The sequence below is a fragment of the Euleptes europaea genome, chromosome 3 (genome assembly GCF_029931775.1).
Source record: "Euleptes europaea isolate rEulEur1 chromosome 3, rEulEur1.hap1, whole genome shotgun sequence".
Classification (NCBI taxonomy): domain Eukaryota; kingdom Metazoa; phylum Chordata; class Lepidosauria; order Squamata; family Sphaerodactylidae; genus Euleptes; species Euleptes europaea.
The window spans coordinates 80608761-80625223 of record NC_079314.1 but is presented as its reverse complement, the minus strand read 5'-3'; the positions used below and the strand labels follow the sequence as shown (position 1 = coordinate 80625223).

Here is a 16463-nt window from a genome sequence, read left to right as displayed (position 1 = left end):
CAAACCTAGCAATCTTAATTGTGCTCATGTGCCAGGTAGGAGGGAGAAGTGAGGGAAACATCCTCTGAGATACATACAAAGGTAAAAGGTAAAGGTAATCCCTTGTGCAAGCAACAGGTCATTCCTGACCCTTGGGGTGATATCACAACCTGCCATTTACTAGGCAGACTATGTTTATGGGGTGGTTTGCCATTGCCTTCCCCAGTCATCTACACTTTACCCCCAGCAAGCTGGGTATTCATTTTACGATCCTCAGCAGGATGGAAGGCTGAGTCAACCTTGAGCCGGCTACCTGAAATTGACTTCCATCGGTATCAAACTCAGGTCATGAGCAGAGCTTTGACTGCAGTACTGCAACTTACCGCTCTGCGCCCCAGGGCTCCTTTTTCATACAAAGACAGGATAATCTTTCAGCAGAAAGAAAGTATGTTTTCCTTTTGTGCTTTACACAAACCACTGTACTATAACAGCAGTTCAACAAACGGTGCTGAGAAGTCTGCTTAGGCTACAGTTTCATGAACATTTACCTGGGATTAACCTCACTGAAGACATTGGGAAGTACTTCTGAGTAAACATGCACTATTGTACAAATCAAGCTACTCATAATAGGGCCAGAGACTGTTAAAGTACATCTTTTGTGTTACTGTCTGAATTAAGATGCAGAGAAGAACAGGAAGGTTTCAAAGATTATAAGCTCTGGAAGAATGAATGTGTCTCTTTTTATGCCAGTTTGATTCAGTGCAGAGATCTAAGGGAAGGATAATGGTGGTGGTTCCAAAGCTTTCACAGTCAATGCATTGTACATATCACCAGAGCTACAGGTCATGAAGCACAAATTTGCATAGAATCAGTAATGATGAGTCAGAACTAAGAGTAGATGCCCAGAGTTAATATTTCCTATGCAAACCAACCAAAGGCCTAGTGGTTGGCCAATGTGTGACCAGACTGCTGGACTTGATGGGCCTTGGTCTGATCCAGCATGGCTTTTCTTATGTTCTTAAAGTACACTTGATCCAAAGGCAGGAAAGGCAGCTGAATGGAACTGAACACCCTTCTCCAGTCCATATGCCAAAACACTGGCTTCCAAAATTGCCTCTAGACAATAAGGTAGTCTTCCTCTTTCTGTTGAAAAGCAGGTGTCATCCTATATATTGCAGAAGGTCCTGCTGAGCGTTGAGGAGGACAACTCTGAAATGAAGTTAGCAGATTTGAGAACTGATTGGCCGGTCATGGGCAAAGACCAGATATATTTTCCAGAATCGTGGCTTGTAGAATGCTTGGAAAGAGAACTTGATTGTGACCAGCCAGTGAATGCATTTCAGATAGATCCAGTTGAGAATCTCCTAAGAAAGCTGAGGAATGAATTAATTTTGCTTAGGTCAGAGGTGAGGAGCTTTCAGTGCTTGAATTTACAGTTAGAATTATGATATGTGCATAGTTTAGAATAAGTATCTGATTATATACACACTATATACTAAGTTAAAGACGTAAGAAAACTTCTGAAAGGTGAACCAATTAGTTATCATAGCTTGATATTGAGATTAGCTGGGTGGGCCTATAAATGTTTAGGAATGGGCATACTGCCACCAACCTTGGTGCATCTTAATAAAATAGTTGCTTAGTGGAGCAGGCAAGGTGCTGACAATGTCACGGAGATAATCTACAACTTACGCTTTTGCTGGTGGGTTGTAAGGCATATATAACATTAAAGCTTCCATGTTGAAAATGCCTCTAAGGGAATGAACCATGCTAATTACTGCTTGTTCTTTAGAATGAGCAGATCATGACAATGTTGTTGGCTAAGAATGCACTGAATAATAATATCAAGTTAGCATCTGAAAGATTGAGGAGCCAGGAGTTTAAGGTAGTTTGAGTTTCCCCCCCAAAGGTATCTGAGATGAAAGCGCTCGTTAATGTGATTAGATTTAATATTGTGGGACTTGTGTTGTTTATTTAACCTTTATTGTAAAACTAGTTTATGTACTGTTCTTTAGAAAATGTTCAGTTTTAAACAATCAGAAATGGACCACATATCTATGATTATCATTTCTTTAGTTCCTCCTCTGTTAATTTTTATAAAAAGCCTTAGAAATTTCTGGGAATACTTTTTTATGGGCTATCCATTTTTGTTGACAGAACAACTACCTTGCCAAAGAATTAAATGAACGAGAGAAAGACTTGGAACAAAACAGGACAATAATAGCCAAGTTTCAATCCAAATGTAAGCAGAAATTAATGGTATTATCTAAAGAGATGCAATGGTTTATGGATAACAAAAATTAAATATGATATTGCTTAAATATTTAAATATTACTCCTCATATTTTTGGACTTGCCATTTAGTCATTAGTAAAACACTTGGTGTCAAAGAGTCAGTTATGTATAGTTATTATGAAACAATTAAACTCACTTAAAAATTGCAGTGATTGCAGTAAATTGTAACAACCATAGGTAAGATTTCTATCATTGTGAACAGTTTTCCTCTGACTTTTATGTTGGAACACAAGAGTAAGCGTATATTGGTTCTTGTAGGTTATCCGGGCTGTGTGACCATGGTCTTGGTATTTTCTTTCCTGACGTTTCGCCAGCAGCTGTGGCAGGCCTCTTCAGAGGAGTAACACTGAAGGACAGTGTCTCTCAGTGTCAAGTATGTAGGAAGAGTAATATATAGTCAGAAAGGGGTTGGGTTTGAGCTGAGTCATTGTCCTGCAAAAAGTATCAAAGGTAATGTGCTAAAGGGGTTGGGTTTGAGCTGAGTCATTGTCCTGCAAAAAGTATCAAGATAATGTGCTAATGAGGGTGTGGTATGTTAATATGGAACCATTGTTTCCTGAAGTGATCGGTTAATATGTGAAATCCAAAACTACCACATGGCTATTGTGGACTGTAGTCTTTGTTAGTCTGGAGGTTTTCAGGACAGGAAGCCAAGCCTTATTCATTCTTAAACTCTCTTCTTTTCTGTTAAAGTTGTGCTGATGTTTATGAATTTCAATGGCTTCTCTGTGCAATCTGACAAAATAGTTGGTAGAATTGTCCAGTCTTTCAGTGTCTTGGAATAAGACCCTATGTCCTGTTTGTGTCAGTCCATGTTCAGCCACTGCTGATTTCTCAGGTTGGCCAAGTCTGCAGTATCTTTCATGTTCTTTTATCCTTGTTTGTATGCTGCATTGTGTGGTCCCGATGTAAACTTGTCCACAACTGCAAGGTATACGATATACTCCTGCAGAGGTGAGGGGGTCTCTTTTGTCTTTTGCTGATCATAGCATCTGTTGTATTTTCTTGGTGGGATTAAACACTGTTTGTAGGTTGTTTTTTCAAAAGTTTCTCCATCCTATCAGTGACTCCTTTAATAAATGGCAAGAATACCTTTCCTATGGGAGACTGTTTTTCCTGAGTTTTCTGATTTTTGTTTGGTTTAATGGCCCTTCTTATTTCATTTCTGGAATAGCCATTTGCTAGCAGTGTGTGATCTAGATGATTAATTTCTTCCTTGAGAAACTGTGGTTCACAGATCCGTCTTGCACGGTCCATTAATGTTTTGATTATTCCTCTTTTCTGTCGGGGGTGGTGGTTGGAGTTTTTGTGTAAGTAGCGATCTGTGTGAGTTGGTTTCCGGTAGACCTTGTGACCTAACTGAAAGTTTGTTTTATGGATGACAAGGGTATCAAGAAATGGGAGTTTACCCTCAATTTCCTTTTCCATGGTAAACTGAATGTTTGGATGGATATTAACATACCACACCCTCATTAGCACATTGTCTTGATACTTACAGGACAATGATTAGCACATTACCTTTAATACTTTTTGCAGGACAATGATTCAGCTCAAACCCAACCCCTTTCTGACTATATATTACTCTTCCTACACACTTGACACTGAGAGACACTGTCCTTCAGTGTTACTCCTCTGAAGATGCCTGCCACAGCTGCTGGCGAAACGTCAGGAAAGAAAATACCAAGACCATGGTCACACAGCCCGGATAACCTACAAGAACCAATGAACTCTGACCATGAAAGCCTTCGACAATAGTAAGCATATAGTTTCAGTTAAAAAAAAAAAAAAAAAAAGCTAAGTAACAGTAATTGTTCATGGGCAAATAATAAGCAGTGAATTTTAATTGTCAGTATTTGATTTTAATTGACTGAGTTCCAGTTTTGCATTTATGTTTCCATTTTAGCTAGAATTCCTTAACTTTTAAAATTCCTTCTGTAAGAATTGTTTTGAATGCACAGGTCAGGCCTGATTCTGATACAGGCTTGCACTTAAGAAGCACTAAGCATCTACTTAACTTTCATAAAGATAGCCAGAGGTACACCTCAGTAACATTTCAGGTTCATTGTGGGTATAGTGCACAAGTAAATGCTATTAGAGAATCTCTGCTTCTATTTATTAAAGCATGAGTACTTCAACCTTAACATTGACTAAATCAACAAAACATTATACTATCCATTGTTACACAGTTACTTGAAGAAGAGCAATTATAAAAGTCCATCAAATTTTCTTATCCCCAAAATAAAGCTCTTGATCAATTCAACTTCTCCTGTTTACAGGGTTTTAACATCCTCTCCTAAAAATAACTGTATCACCTGTTAAGGGCACACATTCTTGGCATTCTCTTATACCTTCAAACATCATACAAGGCTATCTATACTTGAAATGTCTTGTTAAAATATTATATAAAAGCTGTTCATCCTTGCGACTTTTTATCTTAACAAAGTCTATACAAAAAGCAATAATTATCAGTTTCTCATACATATGAATATTTTTTGCCCTCAACCAACACACCCATCTTTTAATCCTATCTTTAATTCTGCTAAGCTAGACATTATCAGATGATCTCTGTACCTAAGCCTTAACAAACAGTATCTATTAATACTTGTTAGATATACAAGTCCACATCATTATGTTGCTACTTTGTTTTCTTGCTCCTCTCCCAGGCTATTCCGTTCTGGGTCTCTAAAGTCCCTTTTTGGCATACTCTAGCGGGGAGGCCAGGCTAGCTTTGTTTTGGTGCATGGAGACATCGCCTATGATTTTTTCTGGGGGGGGGGGGTGGTCAGGCCTAGCTACTGTTCCCCTATATTTCTGGCTGTAGTCATGACAGAGTGAACATAGACATTTGAATATGGTGTAAGAAAATCATGTGAATTTGTGTTTATCTTCTCCAAATACATTTGAAATTATAAAATATCAGCCATTGAATTACAGTAAAAGAACTAGTAGACGAAAACAAGCAACTCGAGCAAGGCATGAAAGAAATACTACAAGCCATAAAAGACATGCAGAAAGAGTCAAGCGTGAAAGATGGAGAAACTGCTCTAATAATCCCTAGTCTGGAGCGATTAGTAAATGTAAGTTTTATTTCACTTATTTGATTGTTAAAGGGATTTCATGTTTGTTCTCTTCTGTACAAAATATGATACATGAAGTGTGAAAATACAAATGAAGATGGGCTTGTTGGGGGAGTTATATACTAATATTTATTGGAGAATAATGGTTTAAATTGAGGGGAGCAACATACAGTCCTGAGGAGGACATCAGAATAGTTAAAGGGTGCCTGCAGGCAGTTTTCAGGAGTTATATTGACACTCTTGCCTTTGTTGTTGCAAACTTCAGACTGTAATTGGATGATGTCCCAAGCAGACTTGGAACCTGCAAGACAGCTTGTAAACTGTATTTATTTCTAGAACCATTGTGGTTACTTTAACAGAAACATTTGGAGCTAACAATAGCAAATTGATATAGTGCATTGACTAGGAGACTGGGCTATGAATCAGGAAGTTCTTGTTTTGCATCTTGTTTCATGGGGAGGCATTAGACAACTCGTGCTGAGCTTATCCCATAAGAAACGCTATGGGAAGTGTTAATTGGCCATGGCTGCACCACCATGCAGGTACACAGCTTGTTAGTGGCTAGTGGAAATGGGGGCTGGCAAGTTTCCTCAGCAACCTCTCACAAGTTTCCACTAGTTCTGAGAAGCTGTGTGCCTACATGGGACAGCAGCTGTGGCCACAACAGGCTCATCACTGCCTCCCATTGCCTACTGGTAATGATGCAGCCTTCTCTTCTCCACTCAGTGGCACGCAGGGGAGGAGATCCTCCCTACATACCACTCCACTCCAAATCAATCCAGTCATTAAAACTGCTAAATAGCTGTTTGGAATCTGTCTGTCCTGTAGGCTCTTATCCTGCCTTTTTTTTTTTTTTTTTTTTTTTAGGGGGACAGGGTGGCATATGTTGTTCTCCCTTCCTCTGTTTTATCTTCACTACAATCCATGGCTACCTGGAGAGAGTTACTGGCCCAGATTTGATTCTAGATGTTAGTCCAACACTTTGTTCACTGCGCTACATTGGCTCTGCATTCCCCTTAAAGAAGCAGGGTCATAACTTGTGGGTGCTCTTAGATCCTAATCTGCAGATAGGTCCTCAGGTGTCATCTATAGCATGCAGCAACTTTAGCGAACTACAGCTGACAATTCAGCGGAGGTTCTTCCTTGGACAGTGAGACCTTGCCACAGTTACCTATACTCTAATCCAGGGGTGGGGAAACGTTTTTCCACCAAGGGCCAATTGGATATTTATAACATCATTCGCGGTCCATACAAAATTATCAAGTTAAAAATTAGCCGACCAAGCCCCAAGCAGGCACACAGCCACACAACGGAGTTGCTCCTGCTCCTCATGGTCGGGGCCGGATTCTACAGCTGGCTCCTGCTAACTCTGCCTGCAGGGATGAAATGAGGACACACTGGCTAAGAACTTGCCCCACCCCCGTGCATTTTGACCCTGCCCTTTTTAACCCCTCCATTGTTGCCACTTCCGCCCCCAGCCCTCTTGTAGTACAGAGGGAATACGTTTCTCCACGGCCCGGGTGGGAAAAGGTTAACACAGTCTCTTGGGCGGTCCTAGCAGCTCCATAGCTAATGACTCTTCTGCAAGGGGGGGGGATTCCTTTTCTTAGCAAAACAAACTCACTTGAATAGAGGCTATTCCTGTTTGTGGGAGGGGGCGATCACCAGTCTTAGATCCTTCTGAGCTAGAGATCTGCCAGGACCCACGAAGGGCCAGACCAAATGACTTCAAGGGCCTTAAACGGCCCCCGAGCCTGACATTCCCCACCCTTGCTCTAATCACATTCAGGTTGGATTATTACAATATGCTAAACCTGGGGCTGTCTTTGAAGATTTCAGAAATGTTGCTTGGTCTACAACCCAGGTATTTACAAGGAACACATCTCCCCAAAACCACACTGGCCGCCTATTCAATTCCAAACAAAGGGCTGATTCTTTCCTTTAAAACATTAAATAACCGATGGATTGAGTATCTGAAGGATTGTTTGCTCACATGTGAACCTGTCTGTCAGTTAAAATCTCCTTCAGAGGTTCTCTCTGCCTGCCTTCAGGGACTACTGAAATGGAGGACTACTTTTCACTGTTTGTTTTATTTCACTGGTTTCCTGTTTATCACTGCTTTTTGTTTAAAATGAGGTAAGCTGCCTCATGAACTTTTAGCTGAGGGCATAGGAAATTAAGTCAGCTTCTCTGTAAGTGTTACAACCAGATGTTTGGGAAGGGGTCAGAACATGCAAAAGTACTATATAAAATGCTAAGCAATATTATGATTATTTGCATTTTTAGTCTATATTTGTCATTTAAACCCTTCTTCTGTGATATTCTGTGCTATACCAGTTCTATTAATCTTGCAAATTGTATATTCTGTGCTTGAAAATGCCAGTTAAAAAAAATCAGATCAACGGCACAACATCTTTGACAACTTATAAGAAACTATGTTGTCAGCCTGCGAAAATACAGGTTTACGGAAAGCATTTATTTTCTTGTGAATGAATTATCAACAGGCAATTGAATTAAAGAATACAGAAGGAGTCTTTGATGCCAGCTTGCATTTGAAGGCCCAAGTTGATCAACTTACAGGACGCAATGAAGAACTACGGAAGGAGCTGAGGGAATCTCGAAAAGAGGCAGTCGACTTTTCAAACCAACTAGCCAAAGCAAATGCAAAGGTCAGTAGGGCAACTTGATCTAAGCTTCAAACGTTGCCCTGGTAGTAATGTGAAAGCAAGAACATAAGGGCTGCTATCCAAAGCTTTAGTACGTGAATCACAGTTTGTTGCAAACAATAGTTTAAAGCTCCATCTCCACAGGGGGATGCCTTTCTCTTCAGTTGGGTAAATCTTGCTGATGCATAACGATTACATGGCAGGATTATGGCTGCATGGTGAGACCTGGATAATGAAGTGGCAAGATCCAAGCATTCGCAGGTTGTTTCTGTCTCCCACTGCCTCTGAAGCTGCTCCTGTGCACTGGTTCACACACTACTTCTAAATATTTGTGACGCTTCTAAAGAAACTTTGTGATTTGGCACAGTAAATTGTCTGAAGTGACTTGTTGGATTGTCGTGATGGTGATTTGCCATATACATCATTTTCAGCAGTATGATTCTTTCCCTGTATTGATTCTTTTCTCTTTATTTTCCAGATTGCCAGTCTAGAAAAGGACATTCAATTGCTACAGCAGACAGAAGGGACCAGGATAGTATTCAAAGCAGTAGATCTTCCGGAAGGGATTAGTCCTTCTAGTGCAAACATAGTTAATTCACAGAATGAGTATTTAATACACCTGTTGCAGGTAAATTATTTTAAACTGAACAGTCAATGTATAGGAACACGTGCTCAGCTCTGTGAACATATTGGTTAAATGAGAGAAAATTTCTGTATGCATAGTTTCTTATCCATGACAGTTCAATACTCAGTTATTAGCATTTGATGTCTAACAGGTCAGTAATTAATTTTTGAAACATTATTTAATCATCATAAACAAGCTATGGTATAAGGAGTAGCATCATGCAAGAAATTTAAGGGGAAATGAAATGTAAAGAAACAACAGATAGCTAAAGGTGCAAAAAATCTGATGAACTTTATGCATAATTTAGAAGTTAGTTAAAGCACATTGGCATTTATCCTACCACACAGTTCTGAAGACATAGTGACATTGGAACTGTTGGAGCAGGTGGCAGTGATTTCTGCTGATGTCCTCCTTCCCACTGTATCCCCTCAATCTGCCCCTTCCAGTGTTTCTTGCAGTAGACAGTGAGGATTTCAGGACACACAGTCTGCGTCAGGAGGGAGAAAGAGGGAAGACCACTATTCAGAGTCCATGGATTGTTGCATACTCAGATATCACTCAAATATCATTTTTTTCACCTTGATTATAGCCCCTGGGTATGCATATATAACTATGAGGAAAGAATGCCTTTTCCCTAGATGTGTTTGTACAATGAGATCTATTAAAGGTAAAGGTCCCCCGTGCAAGCACCGGGTCATTCCTGACCCATGGGGTGACGTCACATCCCAACGTTTACTAGGCAGACTTTGTTTATGGGGTGGTTTGCCAGTGCCTTCCCCAGTCATCTTCCCTTTACCCCCAGAAAACTGGGTACTCATTTTACCGACCTCGGAAGGATGGAAGGCTGAGTCAACCTTGAGCCGGCTACCTGAAACAAACTTCCTTTGGGATCGAACTCAGGTCGTGAGCAGAGCTTGGACAGCAGTACTGCAGCTTACTGCTCTGCGCCATGGGGCTCCTATGAGATCTATTACCATCATTTATATTTGAGAAAGGCCATAACATTTGGAAGGCTCACAAGGTTTTTTAATGTTAAAATTGGACTTGAAGTTTAGCTATTTCTTGCACTGCTTTGTTGTTTTGTTCTGGCCAATGGCCATAACAATAAAATGTAATGTTTAGCTATTTCATAAATCTAATCTGAAGTTTATCATTAGGAGCTAGAGAAAAAAGAACAGCTACTCAAGAAATTTGAAGAAGCCGTAGAAGAAAATAAACGAAAATTTGCAGTTATCCGCCACCAGCAAGGTTTGCTATATAAAGAATATCAAAGGTATATTTATTGCTTTTGAAGAGATTTTGCTTTATTAAGATGATAACTGCTTAGGCTAAGTATCTAAAGAAAGGACATGCAGGGCAGAACCATACAAAGCTGAAACTGGGCTTGGGGTTTTTCCCCTTCATAGCAATCATTTGGGGCTTTTCCACATTCTCATTTTCCTTGCTTCAGGGATGGGGTGTCTTTTTTGCACATGTTTTGCTCCCTCTAGTGGTCAATTCAATATTACATTCCATTATGTCTGGCATATCTACCTGCAGATTTCAACTACAGGTTTTTCTGCAGGACAAAAAGCGATGTAATATCTACTTGACCACTAAAGGGAGCAACATGCACGGAGAACAGAACCCTCCCCCCCAAGCAACAGGAGCACACAAGTGAGGAAAATGAGAAGGTGGAAAAGCCTTTGGGTTATAGAAGAGATATATTGCTTTGAATTCGGAGATGCCACTTGGTTCTTCTGGTAGTTGAAAGAAGATAGTTTCCAACTGTTTTGTAGTTTCTCTACTTTATGTATGTGTCCCTTTTTCCAAATCCCAGCCTTAAGCTTAAATACCACAACATTATTTTAAGATATTTAATGGTTGTCAAGTGTGGTCATGCAGTCCTCCTTAGAGTTATAAAATGTGTTCCATGTTTTTCCTTTGTTAGACATTTATGCAGTTTATGATGTGGTAAGTTTTTAAGAACTTGGAGAAAAGGATTAACTGTGTGATATAGTCTGCTTATAGCAGCCTGAATAGCCCAGCTCAGCCCAAGTTTGTCTGAGGGGGGACGCTATGCAGGGTAGATCATGGTTAGTACTTAAATGGAAGACCACAAAGGAAGACTGGGGTTGCTATGCAGAGGAAGGCAATGGCAAACCACCTCTGCTGGTCTCTTGCCTTGAAAACCACTTTCATACGACTACATTTTTAATATAAGTATTTAAGAGGAAGCGTGGCATGGAACCACAATTACCCCCACAGAGCATAATTCAGTTGGTTTTATTCTAGTACTACTTAAACCTTCCTATATAATGTCTACACTCAACCATTGTCTTAAGGAAGGTGCAAGTTCCTCACTGCAGAATCTGCTTCTGCCTGTTGCTTTTCTTTGCCTAAGGGCGTGGGCTTACTTGAAGTTTGAGGGCCTGATGCCATGCTGTCAACCCCCCCCCAAAAAAGAGTTCAAAAGAATATTCCCATAAATATCTGTTTTTAATGAAATTGCTGTTTCTTGCTTAGTGAAAGAGAACACTGGCAAACAACTGGAGAAAAATTAGAAGAAGAAAAGAAGAAGCTGGAATATCAAAAAGAGCAAGATGATATAAAAATAAAGGAATATTTTGTAAGTGGTTTTTTTTTCTGTTTTCAGCCAAAGGTATGGTATATTTAGCATATGTCACATGTGACACCCCACAGTCAAGGTTATTGTTGCCTTTGTCCTGCTATGACCTTCCCTGAAGCAGAGCACTTGCAAGGCAGATTGAAGAGGGCAAGGGGTTGTACCACCTGATTCCTCCTCCCTTCAGAACCCTCTGCTCTCACCTGCAGCATGAGCAGGGATACTTCAATCTCCCTGACGGGCTACAGATCTTCCTCAAATAAATCATCCTTCCAATCCCCTCCTAGTACTGCTTCCTCCCTTTCACCCAAACAGAAAGGGTTTTGGAGCCCTGTCTCAGCTGCAGCGACCTCCTGGGTTGCTCCCTTTCCTAGTAGGGTTGTTGATGTGATGGGTTCCACCTGGCTGGCAGACTCAATTGCTTAACCCAGAGACTGCAACTCCACTTGCCTGTTTTGGGCATGTTTTGGCCAGGCTGAAGTGGCTGCCAGCCTCATGTGCCTTGATTTTGCTGAGCTGAGTTGTGCCTGCAAGTCTGGGGCAGGTCCCATCACTGGACAGGACAAGCAGGGAAATTTGAAACTGAGTAGAACCTATATGGAATAAAACATTAAGAGTAACTTGTGAAGAGCGTATCTTGAGGTGCATTGTGGAAAGCACTGAAGGAAATCTTCTTCTGCCTAGAAGAGACATTCCTCTTATGTAGTTCAAGGCTTCTCAAGAAAGAGAGAGAGAAGAAAGTCCAGCTCAAAATGTGTGGATTTTCATCACTGTTAAATCACATAATCCTGTAATGGCTTCCTTGAAGAGGCAGAAGAGAACAGTGATCAGAGGTGTGTCTGGTTTTCAAAGTACCCTCAAAAGTTTGTGCTTCTAGTATGTAACCCCCACCAATGCATCCGTTTCAACTCACTGCTTCTCGCTATTTATAGTTAAATACACCTGCTTACGTAATACTTCTGTGTTTCTGGAAATAAACACAAATAACATAGAATTCAGAAAGACTGGAGCCAGTGTGACATTTGAGAACAGGCTCTGCTATTGGTTCTTGTGGGTTATCCAGGCTGTGTAACCATGCTCTGCTATGTTCTGACACTTTTTTGAACATAGAGTTAGATTGATAACTTCCTTCCAAGTTGAATGTATTTTAAAGATAAATGAATCCAAACCTGTGCATTTTTGAAAAGAAAATGAACCATTGACTTACTTAGATGATAGTGTGTTGGTATAAATAAATCTGTCTAAACTTTTTCAAAGTGCCTTTGAAGCTTTTAATACTATTGGAACTTGTTGCCATCAATGAATTATTTTCGATATGCTTTGTCTGCTAAGAATGAATACCATTATGACATTTATACCTAGAAGATCTGTGCACAGTGAAGAAGAAAGTATTCGCTGAAAGAAACAAAGATAAATATGTTTTCTTCTTAATTTCATGAGAGGATGTGTTGAAGGAACTTTTGTCTACTACCTTAGTGGCATTTTCTTAAGTCTTATGACTTTTTAGTTTGAGAAGTGGCATGTTTTTCTGTGTCTCAGTATCAGTGTAAGACTGTAAAAATAGCAAAACTTGGATGCAGCAAACCCTGAGTAGTTTTGCTTCTTCAGTGGAGCTTTCCTGCCTTGTTTTTCCTGTTCACAATTCTTTGTAGCATCCACTGCCCCTCCAGGATCTGGTGACACTTGGAACGGCATGAGATGAAACCCGGTTCTCCAGATTAGAGTCCTCTGCTCTTAACCGCTGCACCACACTGGTTCTCTATGGAGACTGAGAGTCAGCCTGTGCAGAAGCAGAATTTTTGCTCATGGATGCTGGTTTTGCTGATTTCTCCCATGCCCTTCCAGCTGCATGCCACTGCAATCATTCCATGCTAATCTACAAGGTTTCCTAATTCTTTGGGTTGTAATGGGTATGATAAGGTAAGAAAACCACATTTTGCAAGCAGAACCCCATTTACAGCTCTCCAAATCAGAATAAAATATATGATACTTTTGCTACAGTGTCAGTAACATTGGTGAACCTCCCACAGAACTTACTGGATGCACTTCAAAAAGAAGGTGATGACTCTAAACAACTACTTGCAGAATATAGTAGAAAAATGACTGTTCTTCGAGTAAATGAAAGATCAATGACAAGGCAGTATACAACCTTACTAGAAATGGAGAAGCATCTTCGGAAACAGAATGAGAAAATGAAGACCGAGTTGACGTCAATGGAGACTACAGTTGGAGAAAAGATTGGGCACTTGCAAAGATTCAAGGTATTGTTAATGCAATTTTTTTCATTTGAAAAATATATCCAGCTTGCTTTCTCTAGCAGTTTGTAATTTTGCAGACGTGTAAATTTTCTGTTTAAAATGTTAAAATATACTGTTTGGTACTATGAAGATCTCAGATGTAGCCTAAATACAACTTGGCCATCTTTGGGGCATGGAGTAAGGGTCACTGGGGTTTGTGGTGGGGAGGTCGTTGTGAATTTCCTGCATTGTGCAGGGGGTTGGACTAGATGATCCTGATGATCCCTTCCAACTCTGATTCTATGTCAGAGTGCTAGGAAAACTTTTTGTAAGTTGTTGTTTTTAAAACTCCTTATTTCCCCCACCCTTTCCTCAGTTCCTTCTGTTTCCTCCTGTGGTGCTCCTACTTCATTTTTTTCCACTGCCTCTCTCCACTCCTGCTTCTGTTCTCTATCCAGCTCCTTTAATTGTTGGGCAACATTTTTGGGTTGCTACAGTGTGCGCAGACATCACACATTTTGTGTGTGTGTGTGTGGGGGGGGGTTGTAAGCCCAGTTTCTTAAAAGATTTTAAAAGCTTCCATACTCTTCTAGACACCTGGAGTTTCTTCCTGATTTGCAGAAGCGTATGCCTTGGCCTTGCATGGCTTCCCCTTACAGATTTGTTGAATTGCAAAAGGGGCAATGCTTGGCTATTAGATATACGATTTGTATGGCTCAGTTCCTAGTTTTTTATCAATGTATGTTCAGTATTTTGTTGAATCTGTCTGCTGTGGATGCTTTAGATATTAAGTGCCTTTCTGGGGAGGTGGTTGAACTAGGCTGACCCATCAAAGTTCCTTGTTCTCTTGTTGATCAAGCTTTTTGGAACTTTGAGGACTATTAAAAAAGGGAAGATATGAACTAGTGTTTCTACCTAAGAGCCAGGCTGGTCTTTGATATCAGTGTTAACACATAACCCTTACAAATAGTTTTTGGGGAAATCCCAAAAATGTGATTTGCAGGGTATAACATATTTATCCACATAGCGTAGCTTAATTTCAGTTTTCCAAGTAAATGTTCCCTCTTAACATTATCATAGTTTGGACATAGATTTGGTATTGAACACATAAGTAATCATCCTTTTTTCTAGGAAATGGCAACCTTCAAAATAGCAGCATTGCACAAAGCGTTGGATAACAGCATACCTCTGAAAGATCTAGAAATGGCTAATAAACAATATAATGAATTAACTGCTAAATACAGGGATATGCTACAGAAAGACAACTTGCTTGTTCAAAGAACAACTAATATGGATCACCTGGAGGTAATTTTACTTGTATTCTTGGTGTTATTCCGGGGTGGCAACCCCTACATTCACTTTCTGCTCCCTGATAATCTTAAGTTTTGAAATAAGATTCATTGATTGCTTTAGAACAGTGGTATTAACTGATCCTTATGGCATTCCTCAGTCCAAAGACAAATACGTTTGCTACTTAGCATTTATATGGTTTTTTACAACCTGGAACAAGGTTTCTAATACATTATCTTTATTTACATCCCTGTAAGGTCACTATCGCCCTGACCTGGATGGCCCAGGCTAGCCTGATCTCGTCAGAACTCAGAAGCTAAGCAGGGTCAGCCCTGGTTAGTATTTGAATGGGAGACCACAAAGGATTACCAGGGTTGCTGTGCAGAGGAAGGCACTGGCAAACCACCTCTGTTAGTCTCTTGCCATGAAAACCCCCCAAAAGGGGTTGCCATAAGTCAGCTTCGACTTGAAGGCACTTTACGCACACACACACGTCACTATCATTATGTACCTGTTGCAAGTGGGAAGGGGGCTAATACCTAATACCATCTAGTGAATGACACATAAGATTTAAACCAAAGGTGTATTGATCTGAGCTACTATACTGCTCTGTACATTTGAATCCTTCCTCCAAGGAGCTGAGGGTGGCATACCTGGTTCTTCTCTTTCAACCCACTGTATCACGCAACTATCCTGTGGTTTAAGTCAGGCCAAGAGAACACAGTGGCCCAAGATCAACCCATGAGCTTCATGACAGGCGGGGAATTAGAACCTGAGTCTGCCAAGTCAGACACAGCCTAACTACAATGTCCCACTGGATACCGGAGGATGGTTTATCACTGTTCATGTGAAGCTATATCTTCAGTGTCATGTTTAAATAAGTCTTATAACGTATTTGCGCATTTTATCACGTAGCATGAGAATGTGTCGCTAAAAGAACAGATAGAGTCTTTAAACAAAGAACTGGAAATCACAAAAGAGAAACTGCACACAGTTGAACAGGCTTGGGATCAAACTATGAAACTGGGCAAGTACATTGTGCATTATGGTTATTTTATGGTAATAAGAACAATGCAATTTTAGTGTCTCTACTAACCTAACGATCTTAGAAACTGGAACTGAATATCTTTTTAAACATGAAAGTTGCATTCTTTTTTTCTTTTACTTCTTTAAAGTTAACAAAAGTTGGGTAGGATTATTACAGGGAGAGATGACACTGTAATTTTACTGTTTGTTTTATATAAGACTTCTTATAACTGAAGAGCCACACTGGTGTTTCATGCTGAAGTATTTTTAGGAGCTGTTCGTACTTGACTGCATTTGCTGCGTCTTTTCTTCGGCCGTCCTGGCAGTCAAGACTTCTGCATAGCCTTGAACCCACCATCCTAGTCAAGCAGTCACTGCTGGCTTGGATAGGGCGATGCTGCAGAAATCTCTTTCCATGAATAATCAGTATAGTGCCAACAAAACAGTTCTGTTGTGCACTGGCATGGTTCTGAGTTTTACCTCTATGTCTAAGAGTCTAAATGATAGACTTCCTTCCATTCAGCACACCAAACGTTCATTGGGGAAGACGGTAGGGGTCTTCTAAACTGCTCCTGACACTCTGAAGAAAAAGAGGGAGCAAACTGACCTCATTCTCCACAAAACGTGCATGCCTTGGAGACTGCATGCTAGGCTTGGTTCTTGT

The 16463-nt window shown here is 40.3% G+C and overlaps 1 protein-coding gene across 1 annotated transcript in view; it reads left to right on the top strand.

Annotated features, from left to right (window-relative positions):
• The window catches only part of CEP290 (centrosomal protein 290), a 71888-nt gene that overhangs the window by 20832 nt on the left and 34593 nt on the right, over positions 1 to 16463 (top strand). The window contains exons 18-27 of the mRNA XM_056846521.1: positions 1137 to 1385; positions 2137 to 2221; positions 5208 to 5350; positions 7855 to 8019; positions 8495 to 8644; positions 9799 to 9914; positions 11147 to 11249; positions 13277 to 13507; positions 14615 to 14788; positions 15689 to 15800. Coding sequence (XP_056702499.1) covers positions 1137 to 1385; positions 2137 to 2221; positions 5208 to 5350; positions 7855 to 8019; positions 8495 to 8644; positions 9799 to 9914; positions 11147 to 11249; positions 13277 to 13507; positions 14615 to 14788; positions 15689 to 15800 — 1528 coding nt within the window. The remainder of the gene's footprint in view (positions 1 to 1136; positions 1386 to 2136; positions 2222 to 5207; positions 5351 to 7854; positions 8020 to 8494; positions 8645 to 9798; positions 9915 to 11146; positions 11250 to 13276; positions 13508 to 14614; positions 14789 to 15688; positions 15801 to 16463) is intronic.